The sequence below is a fragment of the Athene cunicularia genome (assembly GCF_003259725.1).
Source record: "Athene cunicularia isolate RWA chromosome 7 unlocalized genomic scaffold, athCun1 chr7_part1, whole genome shotgun sequence".
In the NCBI taxonomy this organism is placed as follows: Eukaryota; Metazoa; Chordata; class Aves; order Strigiformes; family Strigidae; genus Athene; species Athene cunicularia.
This window is the reverse complement of record NW_020799107.1, coordinates 3,221,742-3,245,773: the sequence shown is the minus strand read 5'-3', so window position 1 is coordinate 3,245,773 and position 24,032 is coordinate 3,221,742. Positions and strand designations below refer to the sequence as shown.

The window sequence follows — 24,032 nt, the reverse complement described above, 5'->3', positions numbered from 1 at the left end:
GGTGAACTGGACTCTGCATATACAATATAAACATTTTAAAACGGTGTGAAAAACTTTGCTCATATATATAGGGTTTGATTTTTTTCATAGGGCAGACATTTTTTCTGACCAGGATACCTTTTGGAACTGTGCCTGAAAGAGCATGATTTTTGTGGCAGTATATCTTAAAACTCAAAGCAGTCACTATGTAAGTGTTTGTGGCTATCTATTAACTTTGACATTTGGCAGCCAACAAAATAAGAGGTCAAACATACTCAGTGTATTCATCAATATTTAAATGTGAACAAACAGGTTCTAGCAGGCTAGCTGTGTTTGTTTCATGTTTAAAATAGATACATAAAAATGCACCCTCCTTTGTAGAGTGGACATTGAACAGTTTGTCTTTGAAAGTACTGTGCTGAGTCATCTAATTAAAATATTATGTCATATCAAAAGGTGTCCAAATAGTTACTCTATAGTTTATCTGCTTTTTATATCTTTGCATGTTGTAATTATAACATTACATGTAATTACAATGGTGTGATGACATATGTAATCAAGGGCAGACATATTTTTAGATCTTCCTAAAAGATGCCTGTTTTAGGCATTCTCCCTGTCTTCTCACATTTAATAAATATCTAATAGCAGGAAGATTAATCTAAAATTAAAGACCTAATGTGTAAGCCCTGTTGTGGAAAAGATGTTACTTGTTGAACTATGTAACACCCCATACTTGACAGGATACATCACAGGTAAATACTGAGTTCTGTAGCTGCATGTTAATATATTTCATCTTTGATGTTCACAAAATTTGATAGTCTATCCATCTCTCTGTAAAAGAGAGTTTGATTTCTATATGGTTTTAAAGCAAGTTTTTTGTCCTCCGTTAGCTCTTCTCCACGCATCTGCAGCATTGCATTGCAACAGAAATGTTTCTGTTGTGATGTATCACCATTCTGGTGAGATTGGGGGCTTAAATTCTTTTACACCACTTACTGTTTATTCTGGTTTTAGTCAAATTTAGAATTTGTCGGTTTAATTCCTCAAGTAGGAAGTCAAGTAGTGCTGAAGTTTCTGGTCCTTAAAAGGGAAGGTATGGGTAGCTTCTTCATAAATATTCTTTGCTTTCTGACCATCTGATGGTTCAGTGTTAGCATGATGTCATAATATTTTGATTAAACTTTAATAGTTCTATCTGACGAGCTTGATTTTCAAGCATCAATTAAGTTAGCGGGGTTTTTGGATCACAGACTGTGTCACCAAGCTGTATTTCATGCTGTTAGTGGCTGGAAGGAGACACGTTGAACATCTAGTTTATTTTGGTGTCAAGAAGGGTAATGAAGGTAAGCTGCTAATTTTATCAGACTGGTAAAGATAAACAGAGACCCATTAGGCTAAAAGGTCTTGTTTGATAGGTCTGGTCTGTCCTACTCTGAAATGCTGTGAAGCTCTGTGAAAGGCTAATCAATCTGCTTGTGACCCTTCATGTAGGGCTGATGCTATTGTGACCTTCCCTTGGGCCATTCTCCCAATGCCCTTCAATGAGCTCTTACTTCTTGACAGGTTAACCTACAAGTGAACCTTTCATGGGATGGAGCTAGAGGGTAAAATTATCATGACAATGCATACCGCATGTCTGTCCTGCAGGCTGCAGTGAATGGAAATGTCCATTGCCTTTATCAGAAGCTGGCAGATCTGAAATGTTTAATGTGCCATAAATGGAAAGGTAAATCTTTTGAGTAAAATTAGAATGGGAACAGTAAAATGGAAGAGATTGTAATGGAAGAGGTTTGTAACATCGAATAAGTCAGAACTGGTATGTTCCCAAACTGAAGATAATTTTATCTTTGAACAGTGTAAAATACATGTAGACTCATTACATGTACATTCCATGGCTGCACTGATTTCTAAGGCATTTGACACATTGCTGTATCATGGTGTAGTCACAAAAGGAAACTGAGAGTGGAAAGTTTGAGATAACGTGATTTATGCAAACTTTTAAGTATATTATGTCAGTCTGGATTTTTTTAGCCTTAGACTACAAAAGAAAAATTATTTCAGGTAGCATGTGTTAGTACTTGTTTGATCCTACATTGGCAGTATCTATGGCATGGGGGTGAGCAGGAGGATGAAGAAGGCTGAGTAAGGTGAGGTATGTAGTAAGCCCGAGTTGTTGGGAGTCTTCCCTTTTTGTTAGTTTTCTGTGAAGGTCCCAGCTCGTTTTCCTAATGAGTGGGAGATGCTGCAGTCCATCTAAGAGGAGGTGCTAGGTAACAGCCAGCCAATCCATTCACGGGCTGCCTTTTTCATGTGCGTGGGGTTCAGAAGCCCAAATTACTCTTGTAAGCATTCGATAAACCTTGCTGTATTATCACCTGTGACTGTAGACATCCCATCAGTGTTTTTTAACAAACACCAGTCCCCGATTAAAGGTACACTGCTGCTTTAAAATACATGTACAAACAGGTAAATTGCATTTACGTTTTCCCTCACTGAATTGAGTATGAGGTGTATGTGCTCTTTCTGTCCTCCTGCGGGGTGTTTACAGTGAACAGTCTTGTCAGTGCTTAATGTGCTCAGAGGTTTTTTCCAGAGCACTTGTGAGAAAAGGCAGTTGGAGTGTTGGGTAATTAACTTGCTTTCACCTGGGTGTAATATTGTGGAAATAAATTTGCAGGAACCATCAATATTATTCTTAGTTTTCCTTTTATTGTAACTACTGTGTTAGTGGGGATGAGAGCAGGAGAAAGGAGAGTGGTAGTTTCTTTTCCACCTGTAATTACAGAATAATACGTATTTTACGTAAAAATGGGCATGTTTGTTTTTGAAGTAATAGGTGCTAATTGCAATAGCTTGTACATCTCTAAAATACGAATCTGCCCACAGATGCTGCATCTGTTTTGTACTCAAGGCAATGTTTGTGTGCACACTTGGTTCATTAGCTTTGTGACTGGTTTTGTGTACACTGAATTTTATGGTTGGAACAGTTTTGCACAGTACAGTCCAAAAGGTAACTATGCTTTTGGAAAAGTAAGGCTCTTACAGTATCTTTCCCAGAATACTTGTAAGTCTTCAATTTTCATGTTTCTCCTGAAATTTCCTGCTGAAAGATGTCTAGCTTTTAGCATTAGGTGATCTTTCCTAATCTGCCTAAACCCTTCAGTAATGTAATGATTAACTAGAAGACAACAGTGGTGCAGATGAAGCACGATGTATGTAATGCCTGCTTTTGAAAAAACAGCACAGTGTAAAGTACAAATAACAAGTGATTAAGAAAAGGTCCTGTTTTGACATCTTTGTCAGCAGCAGCATGAAAGAAACCTATGATGTTTATCTAAAGCAACAACTTTTTAAAGTTAGCAAGGTGATAGTGATAACTTTACAACTTGTTCATATTAAAAGACAAAAGTAATTACCCACTTACTGAGAAATCAGCAACTTGGGCTGTTGATTTTGGTTGTGTGATTTTGCTATTAGTAAGCTCCTTTGCTTAGGGAAATATTACACACGTTTTACAATTAGACATTATGGAAAGATACACTTGTTGGGTTTTTTTTGTTTTGTTTTTAAATCTTAACTTATTCCAACATCTCCCTTGGTGTTACTGTTAGCATAGTTGTCACCATTTAGGCAATTAAAAAACCAAACAACAAACAATACTAAACGTTTTGTTTTGATTAGCTCATTTTTAAACATCATTTATCACTTGAGTAATCAAGATTTAACACTCTTAAAATTGTTCAATCATTATATTTTCACTACACATACTGCCCAGAAGAAGTTTTTGATAAAATTAGGGATCATTTCATTCAACACAACATTATTATAAACTTGGTGGGAATAATGGGAAAACATTCCTAAGAAACAACTGCTGTATTTTCTTTTTCATCAATGACTTTTTTTGATGACAGCTAAGGAATCAAGGTAGAAAACCAGATAATTTAACGTAACGTGACTATAGAGATAAGCTTCTATGACTAGGAAACATTCTGTAACTCTGGTTGAATAGCTAAAAATGTCCTTGATCATGGCCAGCTGAAGAGATTTATGTCTAAAATAAGCTTTTCCTGGATTATTCAGAATGTACCAATGTACTGTCATGTTTTGGTTTTAGTTTACTTATTCCTTTCTTGAATGTTGATTCAATTTTTAATATATTTAGAGAAATACAAATATCCTAATTTTTTCTGCATCAGTCACGTTCATGTGTCAAGTAACGAAGAAGAAATTGTGTAATTCTTTACATTAGAGTTTGCAGAAGTATTGAGCCTAATTTTTTTTTTCTTTCGAGTTCAGACAAACAGTTCAGTAGAAAGCTTACACAGATCTTTTGCATTTAAACCAGAGTTGTCTAGGAATAACAAATAATTTTCAGAACCTGAAGAATGTAGCTGAATTTTGAGTCATCTGAATCGATGGTTATTCAAACAGTATGATTTAAAAAGTGCTTACAGGGTGGACCTTTCCAAAGCAATTTAATTTTTGCAGTTGCTTTGATACATGCAGCATGCTAAATGTTTCAGTTCAAGCAGAAGCATTGTTAGATAATGCAGAAAGAGTATGTAATCCATAAATACACCATGTGTAGTTCTGTATGTTCTTTCTAGATAATTCTGCATAGTCCCTATATTTAATTTATATAGACTATATAACAAAATGTCAAATGTATGAAGTTTGGGGTTTTTTTGGTTGTGTGGGTTTACATATAGATGAGCACCACCCCTCCCACATGTGCCCTGTAAACAGAACTACTAAGTGGATGCGGGCAGAAATCTGATGTGCATCTTTGTGTCTTCTCTTTTGACTGATCTACAGAATTTGTAATTGTGTGAGAGTTAACGCAAAAGTTACTGGTTGTGCAGTACTTGCTTTAAGGAAGATAGATTTGGTTGACTTATTTAAATGCTAATTAGGGCAAACATTTCTTAATAGTAGGGCAGATGGTCTGGATCTTTTCTACCAGTCTGATTTCAGTCTGAGTGTGAACAGAAAGAAAAGGAAGAAACCAGAGAATGAATACAGCTTTAAAAAGAATTACTAGCAGCTGCTTTGTTAAGTTAAATACCTGATTTTCTGTCAGAAACTGCTTTCTGAAGCTTTTTTTTTTTTTCAGTTACAAAGGCTGACAGAATATGGAATATTGGGGATTTGGAAAGCTGACTGTTAGTTAACCTCATTACTTCTAAAAATATATAAATAAGATAAAATGCGGTGAAAAATCCGAGACGGTTATTCTTCTAACATAACTAATTTGACGTATGTTCATGAAACTGTTAAATCTGCTGAAGCCATGCATGTAATTACAAGAAGGCTTACATATAATATTTGCCAGGATATGTAGCTGAGCTTTTATGACAGCATTTGAGTAAATTTATAGGTAGAATATTTTTTAACCTAAATAAGCCAAACCACATTGCTTCAATATCCTTTGAAAATACAGCCGTTTCCTGAAGTGTGTGTAGCCACTGCAGGAGCTGAAGTTGTTTATTTCTTTGAGATTAAATTTGGCTGCGATCCCTTCCAACACTTCACTGGAGAACCTTCACAGCCAGCATGACTCTGAACTGCCTGGCGCTCACCTTGCCTTTCTCAGCCCAAGTATTAACACTTGGATGGTGGACTAGCCTCTCCCTTTCAGTTATATATTAAAAACTGGAGAGGGTCAGGTATCTAGCAGTTAGGCTCACTAACTAGGGTGACTCCAAGTTTGAACCACAGCTCAAGGAGAAGAGCCCCGGTCTTAAGTCCGAGGTAGAGAGGTTGCACACTAGGCTGCTGGTGAGAACTACAACTTCTGATCTATGCCTTTCTGACATAGCATCAACCATCTGATGTTAGTCATATGTGGGGGGGGGAAAAAAAAAAAAAAGCCAATAAAATGGCAAAAGCAAACGTGGAAATCTGTAACCTGCCCTATCCTAATGTAAAGGTGAGCTGGCAGCAGTATGTAATAGCCCCTTGTTTGGGTGTATCTTGAGAGTGCTTTGTCACCAGGATGTGCAAACGTCCACATGCTGAAACAGGGCCTCCTTTGGAAGGAAAGAGACTGTAGGGTTATGGAGTTGTAAAAACACAAATATCTATTCAAACAAGGCTAAAGTTCTGACATGATCACCACAATGCATTGGATGATGAAGAGGTATTCGTCTTCATACAGTCAGATTCTCTGTTTGTTGGGAGCTCCATTCACTGTCACCTGCTGCTCTGGTTACAGATCTTCTCTCAAGCAATTGCATGTTTATGAAATAACATGGTTCAGCTGGTCTGTAAAATATTTGCAACTTGTCCTACTATAAGCCAACTAGAATAATACTGTTTGAATTTTGTCATTGTTGTCACTGGCTAATTATTGGAGAAGAAATTAATTTTTGAATCTGTCTTGCTGTAGTTTATTTAGAGGAAGGCTTCCTAAGGCTTGTATAATTTTGTGGGTTGAAGTTTGATCTTTTGGTTCCTATTCCATGAGAAGGGGTGTCAGCTTACGTAATTACAGTGGGCAGCACAGGCACAACACATCATGCTGCCTGCAGCTAGTGAAAATATGAATGTGCTCTATTGCACTCTCCTGTTCATGGAGCAGAGCCCAGGGCAGACGCTGCCTGTCGGGCTAAGCCCAGGTGTGCCAGAAGGGTGCTGCAGCCCGGCACACAGTGCCTGCCTCCCCTAACACTCCTCCGCGACAGGGCTGGAGCAGGACTTGCGGGACAAAAATGGCTGCACTGAGTGCTGCCTCTCACCTTCTGGATTGCTACGACTAAACAGGCTCAGTTTCAACAGAAATGGAAATCTGAGGAAAGGTATAGTAGAATACACGTTGAATATTACAGTAGCCAGGCAGGGGAAGTGTTTAGCAACTCCACGTGTCCTTACACGAATTGGGGTTCCCTGTGTTTTACCTTTGTGAGACCTCATCTCAACTTTGTAGCAGCTCTTGTGAAGAGTGACATCCAGGCTGTGGTAGTTTCCCTTCTGGGAATTTCTTAGAGAGAGCTTAACCCCAGTCAGAGTGCGCTGTGGTGGGTGCATAGTGGTAGGTGCGTGGGGGCACTCCTTTGCTGTGCACTTGGAATGAGGCACTGAATGTCTCTATCTTCGTGTTGCTGAATATAGATGTAGCTTAAGAGTTATATGGAAACATGGTGTGGAGTCCTTGTGTGCGAGTGAGAAAAGAAGGAAAGATATTTTTTTTTTGTACAAAACCATCAAGTGACACTGTTACCAGTCCAGAGGTTCTCTTAGCGCATCCCTTTCCTGGTGTGCTGGGAACCACAAGTCTTTCAGTGCAGTACAGGCTGAACAACCTTTGTGTTGTCACCTCCATGGTAAGTAAGACGTAGAGTCTGAAGTGCTTGCACAGTGTGTTACATGTCAGTCCACGTCTGCTGTCTGCCTGGATTCCAGCCCTTACTGGTAAGGTTTAGAAATGTGCCTGTCACTAATGGTGAGGGACAAAGCAATCTTACTGTCAAACTGCTCAATTGGTGCACTGATGCTTTTCAAAGTGCTGCTTTTCTGTTTCACTTTAAGTGTCTTATGATGGAGCTTCTGTCAGTCCCATTAGGAATTATTTCATAGCCCGATGCTCCTGTGGATCACAGAGTGCTACATGATTATTCAGTGTAAATTCTTTCTTTATTTGGCTTCCCCTTTCATTTACCCATCTTTCATGTGCTTAGCCTGTTAACATTTCAATTATTTTTCAAACCTTCACCCATACAGTCTTTCTCACCAAATCTTAATTTTGTGGTGGTACTGTAAATCAGTTGACATATTTTGAGCACATTGCCTCCCTGACCTGAGTTTTCTTTGCCGCTCATAGACTGCAGCATTTATAAGCGTACTGGGCTTACAGCTTGCTCAGATAACTTAGTTGAGAAATATGTGCTAATGGGTACATTGTGATAAGGTTTGTGCCTACCATTTATCATCTTCTAATTTGCTGCTGATGATATAAAGCAATGAAGTAGAAAATGATAGGGGATTATATTCATATTAAAGGGCTTTGCTCCAACAGTCTTCCCCTGACCTGTGAGATTTTGTTTGTTTGTTTAGATCTCCTCGAGAAGTCTCGTGTTGTTAAGCAGCCAAGAGGTGAAAGAAACTTTCACATTTTCTATCAGATACTGTCTGGTGCATCAGAAGATTTCCTCTGTAAGTGTTGCCCTTGTGCCATTTTCAGATATGAGTTGTCTTTATATTTAATGTGCTGTTCCATGCACATCATCTTTTGTGGGAAATGTGATATTGATTAATTTTTCAAATGATGGTGGTAGTGGCAATAGTAATAGTAGAAGTAAGTGTATGGTTTGGTATTATCCAGATTATCTGAGTCAGAATTGGCTTTGCAATGTATTATAAAGAAGAAAGCCTGTTCTTATTCAGAAGGCTTGTAATTAAAAGATACTTGAAGAAAACTTGCTCCTACTAATATCAACACTTCTTGACAATACTGGTTCTGGGATAAAAGAATTACTAACAAGAATGCTGTTACTAATATTTTTATTTGATTTATTAGGTAAACTCAAACTGGAGCGGGACTTCAGCAGGTACAACTACCTGGGCCTTGATTCTGCCAAAGTGAATGGTGTGGATGATGCTGCAAACTTCAGAACAGTTAGGGTAAGAAGTAACAGGGATTGGGTGTAAACCCCAAAGGGCTCAACACTAATGCAGATTTCTTATACCCTTGGTCTGGCTAGCCGCACTGGGCTGGGAGGGCCATCTTTTCTGAGTGCTAGCACTTGTCCTGTAAGCATTTGCACAGGGAAGCTTAGCTACAACTAGAAAATGCAAAATATCGACTTTCTAGAGTATTCTAGTAGGAATACAAAAAGAAAAAAAAAAAAAAAGAAAAAAAAAAAGAGGGAAAGGGGGAAAAAAAAAATAAAGCCCAGACTCCCTGATCAGAGCATGGAAAAGGTTATATTGTGCAGTTGCTTATGATGGTAGTGACTGAGCTTCATGAACCAGGTGATGCTGACCAAGTTGAAAGAAAAACAGGCCTCGGTTGGTTCTCAAGATGACTTACCATGATGGTTTTTTGCTTGATGGTACTCAGGGACAAAGAATAATACAGAATCCTGTTATCCAGTGCATGCAAATTTAGATTCTAAAAGTTACTGGCTTTTAGAGCGAAAGAGTGGCCTGAGAAGACAGTACTACCTGTTCATTTGACTGTGAAAAATTGGGTTGGGTTATAAACTAAATTGTGAGGAAAAAAAAAAAAAAGTTCTGTATTTTAGAAACCCATAAACCGAATGAATCCTAGAAGTGGACTGATATGCCAGCTCGATTACCAGATCTTTAACCTATCTTTTAAATTAAAAAAATACTTATCTAGGTGTAGTAATTATATCATGCTCTTTTTGTAGCAAAAGTGTCCATAAAAATTTTTAAATTTATGCTAATACAGATAAATGGTGAATTTTGCAAGTACGATCTGTTTAAATGTAGGTTCTTTTGTCTCATAATTTTATTTGTCCCTTTTTCAGAATGCAATGCAGATTGTTGGTTTTATGGATCATGAAACACAGTCTGTTTTTGAAGTGGTGGCAGCCGTTCTCAAATTGGGAAATATTGAATTTAAGCCTGAATCTCGTGTGAATGGCCTAGATGAAAGTAAAATCAAAGATAAAAATGGTAAGATGAGATTCATGATGAGAGGAAAACCACTAATTTGTCTGAAGTCATTATTGATTTTGTAGTTTCTGTAGACATACAATATCTTTGCAAACAAATTAAATTAGTTTCCAAAAGTCACCCACAGGCAAACATGGGATTGAATTCTCTGCAATTGCAATCACTCTGTTTCAATCTCAAAAAATATTATCTTTTTTTTCCACTTTATTAACACTTTCTTCTGAAATGTTAAATGGTGCTGTGCATTTCTGTAACTGCTCTGTTACTCTGCAGTGGAGGCTTTTTGTTCTTCTGTAGTAGGGTATCTCTGCCTGTAATATCAGACTCATTTGGTCATGTTTTTGCAGTTGATACTTTTTGAAAGTTCATTTATTTTCATTTGAAAGTTTTTCATCATGAAAAGTAGTTTGAAAGTTCATTTATTTTCATTTGAAATTGTTTCATCATGAAAAGTAGTCTCTGATAAATGGAAGAAAACTTTCTTCACAAAAATAACCAGATAGAAAGTGCTTTCAAAACTAGTAGCTCTGTTTCCTCATGCCATGCATATTGTTAAAACCTTTGTTTGGCAGGATTGGAGGGAGAGAGTGTGGATGGGGGACACTTCTGTTGAAGAAAACCTGTTTGGGGAAAATGCTGAACTAAAAAAGCTAGAAGTTTTGGGCAAGAGAAAGCAATGATACAAAAGGATTTGTTATATTTACATTCTCCTTTTTCATACTAGAACTCAAGGAAATCTGTGAGTTGACAGGTATAGACCAATCTGTATTGGAAAGAGCTTTCAGCTTCCGGACGGTTGAAGCCAAGCAAGAGAAAGTTTCGACAACGCTAAATGTGGCTCAGGTAAAAAGAGGTCCTGGGTTTTTTTTTAAAAAAAAAAATCCTAAGTTCCAATTTGTTCTACATAACTAAACCATAACTGTGCAAACAAATAGGCTGTACCGAATAAAACGTATCCCTGACATAAGTGTGCTTTAGCAGTTTCTGAGTCTTCAAATATACTGGATGTTTCGGTTTTATGTGTGAATTACCTCAAAAAGATGAGGGCTAGGAAAATGCTACAGAGAGTGAAAAAATGAAATAGTTTTGCACAAAACACATGTTGAAAGAATTGTGTCAGACTGTTTTCATTTAGAGCAACTGGTGTAATTTCATGTGAATTGTGTGCCCCAGGCTGCTGAAAAACTTTTGCTGCCAGGGTGAATTTATCTCTCTGTAATGCTGCAGAGCCAGTGTGATTGCCACCTGTGTCTCATCAGCTCAGGCTAGAAGGAATGTCGTTTCCCTAACTGCAGCTGCTCAGAGTCTCTTTTCTTAGGATTAGGATGGGGGATGTGAGACTTTAGAGGATATCTGGGTGAGCAGGAAGGGGGTCGAAGTGCCCTGAGTGTGGCTGCTGTTGCAGCCAGCCTGCAGCCAGGAAGGCAGAAGGGTGCACCAGCAAGTCACCAGTGCTGCCAGGGTGTCCTGGCACACCTGGTCTGGCTCTGGTGCCTTAGGCAGAGGCATTTCTGCCTGAGCTGTTCTCCCTCTGTTCATAGCACCTTCAAGATACATCAGTAACATAAAAAATTGGGAATTAGCCCAGCATTTATAACATTTTTCTTCTTTCTTCTGTTTAGGCTTATTATGCCCGTGATGCTCTGGCTAAGAATTTATACAGTCGACTGTTCTCTTGGCTTGTTACCAGAATCAATGAGAGCATTAAGGTATTGTTGCTTTGTGCCTGTAAAAAAAATCAATAGAAATCCTTTAAATTAAAGCAGACAGTAAAACTGTATTTGCCAATTTAATTTTTCCTGGTTGTAACTGTTACACATGGTACAGGTGAATAATGGTATCACAGCTCAACAAATTGCCATCTGCTCTGTTCTTAAGCTTATGAAAATATTCATGTTAAGTGTATTTTGGGAAACCATACTTAACATTTCAGTTTACAGAATTTGACAGCCTACTTATACATTAGTTTTCTTGATTACCAACTATGAAGTGTACGGTTGACTGACAGTGTTTAATTTTTTTTAAGGCACAAACAAAAGTGAGAAAGAAGGTGATGGGGGTGCTGGACATCTATGGCTTTGAAATTTTTGAGGTAAGACCTTTACAATGGTAAAAATTTAATGTGAGAGCTGTTTCTACGGCTTAATAGAGTAGTTAATGAATTTGTAACCAGAAAACATGTAATTTGAATGAAGTGTGTCATTTCTGACAAAAAAAAACCACTAGAAAAGTAAGCCAAAGGCAGATGTCTTAGCATGTCTGGCAATTGAAACCAAAATCTATGAAAGCCATACTTGGGTTTTTACGCCATAGGTAAATAAGTATTTATTATGGGTAAATTAAATACATTCTGTTGTGACGTATGTTCTGAGCATAAGAGAAACTCTGGCAGTGTCATTTCTGCCCTGAGGCATTTTATGGATGTCTTTTAACAAGCTCTGTATCCTTTAGAACACACAACAAAAACTATACAATTTTTTTCCTGCCAAATTAAAGAAGTCATTATATTCCATTTCATCTCGATTCACCGAGATAAATATTCTGTACCGATTCCTAGCTGACAATCTGTGGCTCATTCCTGTTTGTTTATGATAGTATTTTTAGACTGGTGGTATTTCAAAACAAAAACAATCAAGGAGGAGTTTTTAATTGGGTTAGAGCACACCAGAGAGAGGGAGTTTTCATAAATCTTATTCTGACAGTTTATTTTAAGAGATTTATAGACCTTGGTTGGAATCTATATACTGTTTAAACTAGAAACTCAACTGGCGGAAAAATCAGTAGAAAACATCCAGGCCTTACCCACTTCCCCGCATCCCTCTTGAAAATCCAGGGAGTGTGTTTAAACTGTGTAGAAGATGGGAATAATCCAGAAAAGAGTAATTATTACATGGGAGAGGATGGTGTAAATTTTATTTCAGAAGTGTAACATCAAAGTATGTGCAAATCAGAATACCTCTGTGAAGAGAAAGAACAAAGGTGATACTTGCTTCAAGGGTTTACTAAGCTAGGTTTTATTGTCTGTGTTAAATTTTTGTGAATATGCTCTTATGTTTATTGCAAGCGGTCAGGGGTGACTGAATAGAGATCTTGGTGGCAGATCTCTTTTGAGCTGGTCCTTGCTGTACCTTTAGAAGGCTGGACATTGGAATGGTACTGCTGGCATCTTTGGGCACAACTTGTTTTCACTAGCTCTTTCTTTTATGTATCATTAGGGTTAAACACATAGGGTGAGGTGGGAGACAGAAGCTTGCACTACCACAGACGCTGAGTAATTGTGTTTGTGGGATGATGTTCCAGAGACAAGGTTGTTTCTTGCGTGTAATTTTCTTTATTTTGTAGGAGTTCAACATCTTAGAAGTAGTTGAGTATGGTAGATGTAGTTTTGCAAATTAAAATTTTAAAATAAGTCTCTCTTCACTTACCTTTCATACTGAATTATGATGTAGCTTTCTCAGTTCACACAAGCTCAAAAGCTTTAAAATAATATGGGTAGTTATTGTTCACTCCTTTAAATGCTGAGTATTGGTTCTGCTGAAAAAGGTGGGACTTGAGGATCAAATTCAGCAGTACATTCATACAAGTCTGGACTCTTCTCTTGTCAGTTAAGACCTGCAGTGAGAGCACTATCCAAGCAGCTCGGTTCAGCTCCCATTCAAAATGAGAATCTGATAGTATGCCAGAAACGTACATTGCTTATACTACACCATATTTTAATTTAAAGATGTTTGAAAATAAACTTGATTGGTTTAGGTTTATAGAGGTAACTAGTACAGTTACTGGTATTGGGACTGCATGGCAGTACTGTAATTCAAAGTGTGAATGATAAACAATCCATTAGCAAATCCTGAATCTGCTCTATTTCCAGTACCACCCACTCTAGCCATCGTTGTGTTTCCAGACAGGTTAATTTTATAATCAGAAACTGCTGGCTTATTTTCAGTTGAATCAAAAGCAAAGATATTCTTTCAAGGCAAAACAAAATTAATTTTCTATGCAGCTCTAGTTGGCACAAAGGATGATGTTATGTCATAATCCTTAAAATGAGTAAAATAATTCTGTAATGAACATTGTATAGGCAAAGTGTAGCTGGTCTTGTGGTTGCTTGAATGAATGTCATGTAATAAGGTCAGTTAAGAGGATGCCTGCCAAATATATTTTTATGTCAAGTTTTGTAACAAGTGATCAGATCTCACAAAAATTATTAAAGATCTTGAGACAGTGCTTACAAAGAACAATTATTGTTGAGAATTTAAGTAACCACTTCGCAGAAAATAGGTTTAATTATATTAAAACAATCGAATGAAATTTTAACACCTTACAATACTGTAACTCAAGCAAAATTCAATAATGTCTTAAAATTTATAGCATAAAAAGTGTAGTGGAATTTGGAGCGTTTTGCTGTGTGATACATTTCTAAACACGATGGCTAAACATTCAAAATACTAGCTGAGGTGTAGCTAACGGTAGTAACTATATCCATCTCATTATAAAATACTTAAAACCTTTGACTAAAAATGTGCAGTCCCTTTTGAACCTAATTCTTAAGTCAGATTATGATTTTCATGTCTGCTCTTGAGCTAATATCATCTCTAAAAAGAATGTTTTTTGGCAAATAATGTGTTTGAAAGCCTTATCTGTAAACTTGTGCATTTTAAACTTGTAAGCTATTTGATATACTGAAGGTAAAAAGGCCTCCCTTTAATCATGTTTCTATGCAGGAAGCAGATAGGTTTATCATTAATGCCTGTTCTTTGACCTAAAGTGTCCTTGTACCTTGGAGACAGAACATATCAAAAACATTAGGTGTTGTAGGAGTTTTTTATATGCAGGCTAAATATTTACACATGAAGCTTCATACAATTGAAATAAGTAGCAAGATATGTGTTTACTGAAGGGCGCTTTTCTGCTCATCTCCTTTAGTATTACCCTTACCCATCAGGATTGCTGAAAGAATAAACTAATGATATTCTAGTTTATCTGTTTTGTCCTAAGATTCCCACCTACAAGTTACTGGAATACATTATAGAATAGTCTGCTTCCATTGCAAAAACATTGGCTTGCTACAGATTTTTGAGGTTTTTGTTTTGTTTCATAATGGGCAGGGCAGACAGTATTTCTTGGGCCTTATTCCTGTTTAGGATGATTCTTTATACCATCCTACAATTTGTCCTATAAGAAGAGTAAAGAAGTTTTAAATAGACTTTTACGATATTGAAAGATCATGCATTTGACCTTCTGATGACAATAGCAGTCCTGTTCTATTATATGCAAATTTAAGCTTATAAAGTGAGATTTTTTTTCATCTATTTTTGAAGGATTACTTTATTTGCTAACCATGCATTTTCTACAATTTTTCTGTAATTTAAGATGAAGTTAATTTATAAAGTAACTGGAGGTTTCTTGAAATTTATCAAAGGAAAGATACTGGAGTATTGATAATGCTGACATATACTCTTTGGGATTTGGTTTCTGCTAGTATTTTTATTGAGCACAAACCCCATTTTTCAGACAAACCTAAAAGCTATCCAAGAAAGCAGATTTAAAGACTTGGCTGCCCAAAAATTCAGATTAGGGAATTTAAATCCATCGATAATCCTCAGCCTCTGTGGGTTTGGCAGATGTCAACAGCAAGCTTGGCTAAACAATCCACAAAATAGGTGCTGTAAAGCTGTGTTTATTTTTGATTCCTGCCTTGCCCTTTGTGGTAAACTGTATGGTGGGATTGAATGTCTTCAAAGCGGAATGCTGAAATGTTGGATGTCTCTGTGTGAATTGTCTATGGTCAAGGATTTAGGGACTAGGATTAGTGTGAAAATGCAGGCTACAAGACTGGGTTGGTTGTGTAATGCTGCTGAAGCTTGAGCAATGGATTGAAGCCTGACACTAATTGCTCCAAGTATGCTTATCCACATTTTTGAGCGGCTGCATGTGTAGTCAGCCTGCAGTCTAGACTGTGATTTGAGGTGGGGTAGGGATGATGGTTGGTGGCACTGTCCACCAGCTCAATTGCAGACTTCCTGGGGTAGGTTTGGGACTGGTCCTATTTTATTCAATGTTTGGTTCTGTATTTTTGGGCAGAAGTGGTTTCCGCATCTCTGCAAAATGTCAGGGTAGGGTTGTGGAAGGGGTGGGGTTTATGAAAAGGAAACGATGACTGTAGAAGGCAGATGACTGAGGGCCTGGCAGGTTCCAACAGAGAAGAGCAGACACTCATTCTGTTCATTTTGGCTGGTTAATTTTCTGTTGTGTACATTTCCTGGTGATGAGGGCTAGAGTATGTAAAAATGAATGTAATGGAGCAAATGTGAATATTTCATCCTGCCTAGCCTTTAGAGACAAAAACGTCTGTCCATACTAGTAGGCTTAAAGGCTTTACACTGAATCTTCAGGTGCCCCTATGTAGCTGGTCCATATGACCGAGCTATTGATTTGGAGTTCAGTTTTATGAAAGTTAAGGCTGCCAAACAAGGCTTATTCTTGAAATCTGCCAGGCCCTGAGAAGACAGCTTGAGAGTGTGAATGCTTTCTGCTCAATCCCTTGGTGGAGCAGTTTATTCCACATATTTTAGCCTGACAAGAAGTGTGGATGTGCCGGAAATAGAACTGCAAGAAGAGAGGGACTGTTTCCATTTGGCTGACATCTGCTGAGGGTTGACCTGAGGTGATGTGAATGCCTTGTCTTTGAGGACAGCATCTGACCAGCTCCTTTTGCTCCAGGTACACAAGAACATGTAAAGATGAGGCAGCATCCATCACATTCAGCATAAAACCCAGGAGTAAATAAAAATACCACCAAAAAAACAGCTAAACAAGCCACCGAGCAGTAAAACTAGGTCTGTTTCTCAGTCTGTGATGTGCTTCGATAGTGCTTCTGTTTATTTATGGTAATTAGCTTGTTTCTCATGTGTATAAGTTTCTTGTAGTGATGGAAAGAAGCTCGGTCATATTGCATGTACTACATAAACTATCATCTGGACATTGATAAAATGCCAATATCTTTATTGAGGGAATCTCTTAGAAATACAAATAATGCAGTTTCATTTACATTAACATGTTCATGGTTGTGGTCTTAGAGGGATGTAGCCAAATAAGGAGGGGGTAAACACTGAAAAACTTTTCTGAGATGTTTAAGGCATGAAAAATTGGGGAGGTATTTCCACTGTTACTATAAACCTGTACAACTGCTTGGTCCAGTTGCTGAATAGTTGCTTTGCCTTTCTATCCTGTTCATTACATGAAGGAAATTACAGCTGAAGAGCATGCTGAATTCTGAGACTGCTGCTGGTCCAGAGATCTTCCCCCCCGCCCCAAATAATTTTACTGGAAAAGGGTCTAGTTATTTGCTAGAAAGATAAGTTATTAGAAGAAAAAAAAAAAAGTATATAGAGAAAATCGGCTTATCAGGATCTTATTTTATCTTCATCTTTTTTTTTCATTCTTTTAGGCTCTGGTGACCTTCCTGTCTTGACTTTGGCTCTGAGCCATGAATATCTACTATTTTGGTAGTTGCTTTAATCTCCAGACTGTAATTTCCAGCCACCTTTTCTAGGCACTCTACCTTGCAACTGATTTCCTTTTCAAAATTGTTCAACCCTTATTTGATGGCCATCATCGTATCATGGCCATCAGCGGCAGTGCCAAAATGTGTGTACCCAGCCCTCTATTCAGTCTGATCGTGCAGGGCAAAGCCCAGTCTAGTGTGAAACAGGAGAACAGAAATCTGTAATTGATCAACTGCATCTGTGGACAAGTGTTATGAAAGAGGGGAGCTTTACAGAGAGAGACGCTTGACTGGAATCATAGGTGCTACGGAGGTTTTAAAATACAGCTAAAGCAATGATTTCCTTAAGTGTTAGAATGCTCAGAAGCAGAGGTGCATCCCAGGAAGTTAATCACTATTTAATTAATCACATTATAATTTAAGTATTTAGAGAGGCTTATTTTGCAAACGCAGGTTTATGAAGTAAATCCCATTGGCTGGCTGTTTTCAACAGAGGAAATATTTGAAATGCTGGAACAAATACACACAAATGCTCCGCTTCAGGTTGAGAGAGTAAGGTTTTGCCCTACAGCAGCTATTCTGTCTTAGTAGAGGAATGGATATGATTATACAGTAGGTTCTTGTCTATTTGTAATTCCTGTTGTTCCAGGACTGTAATTTATCAGGTTGAGTTTGTTGACGTTATTGTACCTGGGTTTCCCTGTGGATCGCATATACTTTGTGTGCACTGAATTCACTGTAGTTTCTTGTCCTTTTAACTCCAAATTTGGTTTAGACCCATGTGTCTGAACACCACAGCTTGAGAGCAAGATGGATTTCAGACTGTGTGGTTCTCTACCAGTGCCAGTAGCATCAATAAGGATTGAGGCTGATTGTGCTACACAGATATGGAAAATAGATAATCCCTAAGGCTTCAACATACATCTTTCTTGCTTCCATTAGATACACTGAAACATAGTTTGATTACATATACATGGAATATTTATAGTTAAATAATATGCTTCTCTGGTTCTTTGCCTAGAGAGATATTTACACAAAAGCACAGAGCTTATTCTAGTTTACATGAGATATTTTTCAATTAAGTTTGATAACTCAAATGTTTGTATACGTAAACAGAAAAGTAAGGGATAAATATTGATAACATATCTTCACTAACTAAAAAAAATTTTTAAATGGTTATAACTGGGTCGCATGTAGCTCATTGCTTTCTAAGATAAAAATACAGTCTTTTTCATTTTCTTTAAACGTACTTTCCCCATTTTTCTGATTTTCATTTTCTACCATTTATATTTCTTAGTTTCATCTCAAACTTGTATCCTACTGTGGTCATACATAAAAATCCCTATCCCCAGACACCGCAGTAGGATATAAATTAAATTTGCTGGTTGGTTTCACCATTCATTTCGCCATTCATTTCAGTGAAGCGAGCATGCTGGTCTTTCCTCGTCATTACATTTACCATCTGGCTTTTTCTCTAGGAGCCTCAGTAGTAGTCTGGGGGCCTGATGGAACTACCTGGGATCACCTGCCTGTGGCCCATGTCAGGAGGATGTCAGAGACTTCTGATGCCTGAAGCTGTGTTGATGTTGAAAAAAGTTACTTTGTGGGGTTATTTGTGTTAGAGCAAAAGCATCAGTCTCTTTATGTCTTCCCCCACATTGGTCAGAAAGTTAATTTTAATATCTTTAGTTCTGTTGGTTTCAACAGTCTCCTGACTTGAAATGTTACGTTTTGTTTTAAATTACGCTTTTTCTTTAAATACTTCTCATGTATTTTTCAGTTGTATGTGTTTGTATAAGGTATTTGAAAGGTGTTGCTGAACACCTTTTTGCCAGTGTGGTTGTAGACTGAGCATTATGTTTTTTGAATTGGCTCTTGGCAAGAACTGATGTGCTGAAAGATTAAGAGGAAGAGGAAGCATAGAGAAACACTTTATATAGGTGTAATATTGATGATATAGCTGAGTCTGCAGATTTGGATCAACAATGTATACTTGAATTGGGGAAAACAGTGAAGTGAGGAGGACACAGGAAAATGAAACAAACTAGGACTTTATAAAGCAGGTGGAAGATAAGAATTTATTCCTGCCTGCTAGTATGGAAAAGTATCCAGTTTTCAGTTTCAAGTAGGTGTCTTAGTTGTGTCAGTGTCTCTAGAAATTACTGGGATCTGGGTACTCAAAAGTGAATTTGAATTCTCTGTGGGCGGACAATGTTAGAAGATAGCTGCTTTTCATAGGAGAATGCCCTGATTTAGATATTTTGTGTTCGTAAATCTAATGCAAGAAATTACGCTTGTCATATGGAGACATTTCTGTCTGAGACTAGTAAGAGACCTTTAGCCTATTTTTTTTATCTTTTTACAACAATGTTTTTATTTTGTCTATTTGCTATTGGTATTTTAGTGGTATAACAATGTATAAGCTCAGGAACATCCATATATGTTTTTTCAGATGATTCCATGATACGCATGGTTAGAAAGAATAAATTAAGCAAAATGTTAAGGCACGAAAAGTATTTTCTTTAGACATTCAAGCACCTGTGTGCAATTCATATAATATCAGTGGTTCAAAACTAGAACTTTTTGTTTTTTCATGGTTGACTCTAACAACCTGAGCAAGCACAACATCATGATCTGCTAGTGTATATAAGCACCATATTTTTGCGCGGAGCAAAATTTTTTAGAGTTCAAAAACTTGCTATCCATGAAATACCACCCTGATGCCAGGTAGTTTGAAGGTAGATGAAAAATAAAGCTGCATGAATTCTGTGGTTCTGTGACCAAGAGACTATTATTTGTGAAGTGAAAAACATGGTGAAATAGGCTTTGGTCCTTGTCAGTGAATTTTTCTACTTGTCTAAATTTATTGTTGCACCTCATAAAAGATTGAGAGGATAAGGTCAGGGGGGTTGGTTAATCTGTATATATAAATTTGACATGACTTTAAAGCTATCTCAGGTGACATTGTGTTTCCCAGCACCTTTAATTTAATTTGAAAGACTGAGTGGTTTTTTCTTTCCCAAAGGTTGTATTTTGTATTCCACAGTGATTTCAAAGGGATAATCTGAAATGCTGCTATAAAAATGCAGGGATTGAAGTGATGTTCTCAACACTAAAGTAGTAGAATTACAGTCTGGAAGGGAAGCTGACACTTTGAGAAGTGCTGGCCTGAATTATTTTTTTTTTTCCTTAAAATTTCATAAGAATATGTGAAGTTTCTAACTCTTCCTGAAATTTTGGGTCTGACTGTGCAGCTTTTGTGTTGGTCAAAATCCTTTCTGTTGCTTATTGTGAATGGTCAGTGTAAGGAGCAAGTACAGTGTCTTACAGCTGGATCCTTCCAGCCCATTTCTCCTGAATGGATTTAGTGATGTGCTATCACTGATACTAATCATTCTCTATTGCCTTTTAAAAAACAATGTCAAAAGTCCTTTAGATCCCTTCTAGTTCTGTCATATTAATTTCTAGGAGCCTTCATTAAAATATCGGGGGACAATTAATTTGTGAGCATTTGTCTATGCTTTGTGAAGCCCTCACATAATTAAAAACTATAGATATATGGTAAGGGAGAATAAATTCACAATCTCTGTTCCATTACTCAGATCTGCCCAGCGATAAATACTCTAATTGGTATTTCATACAGTGTTTCTTAAAACCTGTAAATGGAAATTCCTCTTTCTGAAGTGTATTTATTTACCAGATGTCTTCTGGTGTGTTCAGAGCTCATTGTTTTGAGAATTGTGGTGATTTCAAACATTTTTCCTCATTTTCTCTGCTCTAATTAACTGTTAGCCTTTTGATCCATATCATTATCCTAACAAAGAACAAAATCACTACTGCTTTTCAATGACTTTTTTTCCTGGAATAGCGATTTTCAGTGGCTTGGTGATGTCAAACAAAATTTCATAGCTTAAAATGAGTGATTTGTGAAGACCTCTGTGGATTTCGGATTGCCTTTCTTTGGCAAACCATAAATATCACAGATACATAGCAAATCAGGAAAGCGTTTAGCAATTACTTTAATTTATTGTGGATGACCTTTTGTTTAGATGATTTAGCTGGATTTGCAGTTCAGTTTCCATCCTCTTTTGAAGATGAAGACTGTGTGTAATATGTGAGCAAAAAGTCCTGCAGTTCTTGTAATTGGAATAATGTGGTCTTTTGGAGAAACAGTCTTTCTGCATTGGGTGGCATGTGCCTGATAGATGGATGCAAAGTGTGTTCTACCCTTCCTCTTTGTCAAGGTGATGTGTCAGTTGGGGTCCTTTTACTTCTAACTCAATATATCTAACGTGATGGCCTTATCAGAATGTGTCCAATAAACTTTTACTCATTCTTCCTCCTGTACTCTCTTTTCCATTCCCCATTCTCCTCTCCTTTTAGTGAGATTTGTCCACTGAAGGCTATATATGTGGTTTTTTTAGACAAAATTACGTGATGATTTAGAGATGTGACAATGCCAGAATATGACTGATAAAAAGACTGATCTACTTGGTATGCTAAAGAAATGCTAATAGATATATTCTGTGTTGTTATGGAAGTAGTATAAGTACTGACTGCAATTTATGTAATTTTTTTTTTGCAACAGAATGCAGTAAGTATGACTTGTTTGCAGTGCTGATTTTGATGCATGCCAAATTTAACTTTCTCATCTAGAGCTATGCAGATTTTGCAATCTCTGATTGATATTGCAGTTGGTGTGAGGGGCAGAGTTTGACGTGGCTGAGAAAGTTTGGTGATCAGCTATGATTTTGCTTTACCTAAAACTAAAATGATAAAAGTAATCTGTGCTACCTCAATATTTTCTAATCTGCTTGTGTGTTCTTAATCTCATTTAGCAACCAGATCCTTAATTTAAACGTTTAAATGATTGCAGTTGCCCTTAGCCATAAAAATTCCATCACCATAACTTGACCTTCACAGGTATTGTATAGCAGACTTACTTGATAGTGTAAAAAAGGCATAGTGGTTTATTCTGCAAATTTTGAGGCTTCCTAAATAACCAAAGTATTCTTGATTAGTAGTAATTAAGAGGGGAAAAAAACAAATGGGTGGAGGGAACCCCATGACCCCAAAGTCAAGACGACCAGCAGCTGATATCCAAAATCACTTGATTGCAGTTATTTCTGCAGATACATGTATGGAATTCTTACAATATTAATGACTTTTTCAAGCACTGGGAAAAAACAATGAAGCTGCTGCTCCCTTTTTCTTTGAAAGGGGCATTTTAAACTGGTCCTCAGAACAGGCACCTGGCCTCCAAACTGCACTCATTTAAGATAAAGGAGATGAAGTGGTGAACCACAGGTTTTATTCAGTGCCATCCTGGCCCTGGTGGTGTGAGCAGTGAAACTTCAGTTGACTGAGTGTGGGAGGGCTCTCCCTGTGGTATTGAGGGGCTTGCTGCAGCAGTCATTTGTCATGCTGCCGTGTGTCCCTCTGGAAGCGTGCTGCTGTAATGTCACAGCCCTGCTCCCACAGCAGTCCTGCCACGCGGCTTGATGGGGTGGGCTGCTGTGGCTGCAGCCACCCAGCAGCCTTCCCGCTGCCCACCCCTCCTCCTGGGCTCTGCTCCCTTCCCCAGTTCCCTGGTCCCTTCTGCAAAGGGTCACACACATGCTTGCTCCCTAATCCAGTTTTATATGAATTAGCCTTTTAGAGGATTTTTGGTTGATAAAGTTCTTTTAATTCCCATCATTTCAGGGGGCAATTACATGAGCAGTTTGTTGGCAGGGAGGACGTGGGTTGACCTCTAGAGCCAATAATCCCTTAAACCAGCTCAGCTGCAACCAGCATAGCAGCTTGGGCCTTGATCTGTAGTGAAATAGGATACTATATTGGCTACTGAGTGGAAAAGAGCGAATACTACTGTTATAATTTTATTTATCAGAACTTGCAGCAGACTTCATTTTACATATGGGGAAATATTAGTGCAGGCAAAACTTGTGGTGTTTATCCCCTGACACCACAGGCACCCTTATGACTTGGCCCAAGGAATTGATAGAGAGGTATCGTGAATATAACCTTCAGAGTTTTTGTCCCCTCAATGGAGAAAGCCTCAGGGAAGGATTTGGTCTAAAGTTTCCATACTAATCTTAATAAAATACTCTCCAACCATCACATCGCAAAACTGGAAGGAGTAGTTAATAAAGCAGCTTGTTGACTTACAGCTGCTGCAGGAACTTACTCCAGCTCAGTTTCCAGGGTGTTTACACAACAGCAAATGCAAACATGTTTTATCTGACAGGACAACAGCTTTGAGCAATTCATTATCAACTACTGTAATGAGAAGTTGCAGCAGATCTTCATTGAACTTACCCTCAAAGAAGAGCAGGAGGAATACATCCGAGAGGTAATACTTGAATGGATCTTTCCTTATCCTCTCCTCTTCCCGTTGTCCCTGTAAAGATACACAGGCAGGCATGCTGGAACCTCTTTTCAGGCAACAGAGTCACCTTTTGACCACAGGGCTGGCATGGAGCATGTTTGTGTAGGACTGTGTGGTAGTTTCATTCAGAAAAAAAAAGTTGGTTTTGATTTTATTTCACATTATGAGTTCTCCAGGTAAAAACCAGACTCAGCTGTCTGTCATTGGCCGCAATGACTGGCAGTTCTGAGCAAGGGCTAATTAATTTATTAAAAGACTAATAGCACTTTCTGATATTAGTGCCATTACCCTAGAGCCTGTGTTTTGGATTACACAATAGTGTCTGGGATACACCCCAGCAGCAGCCACAGCTAATCCCATTTCAAAAGGGAATTGGGTGGATAAAACAATAGCATGCAAGATGAAAGAAACTACAAATAGGTTTTTGGTTCTAGTTTTCTTTCAGTTTAGTATTGAAGGGAGCTTTATGGGTAAATTTAAGATGTGCTTTGGAGCCCAGACTCTGGTGTTTGATGTTATTCT

General features: G+C 37.8%; 1 protein-coding gene across 9 annotated transcripts in view; it reads left to right on the top strand.

Moving 5' to 3' along the window:
- The window catches only part of MYO1B (myosin IB), a 114,475-nt gene that overhangs the window by 61,932 nt on the left and 28,511 nt on the right, over positions 1-24,032 (top strand). For 5 of the 9 annotated variants that reach the window (XM_026853104.1, XM_026853100.1, XM_026853101.1 and 2 more), the window contains exons 8-15: positions 8,032-8,130; positions 8,495-8,598; positions 9,471-9,618; positions 10,343-10,461; positions 11,241-11,327; positions 11,645-11,710; positions 21,711-21,716; positions 23,370-23,474. In XM_026853104.1, the coding sequence (XP_026708905.1) occupies positions 8,032-8,130; positions 8,495-8,598; positions 9,471-9,618; positions 10,343-10,461; positions 11,241-11,327; positions 11,645-11,710; positions 21,711-21,716; positions 23,370-23,474 (734 nt within the window). The remainder of the gene's footprint in view (positions 1-8,031; positions 8,131-8,494; positions 8,599-9,470; positions 9,619-10,342; positions 10,462-11,240; positions 11,328-11,644; positions 11,711-21,710; positions 21,717-23,369; positions 23,475-24,032) is intronic. The other 4 variants (XM_026853102.1, XM_026853103.1, XM_026853098.1 and 1 more) reach the window with 1 other exon arrangement.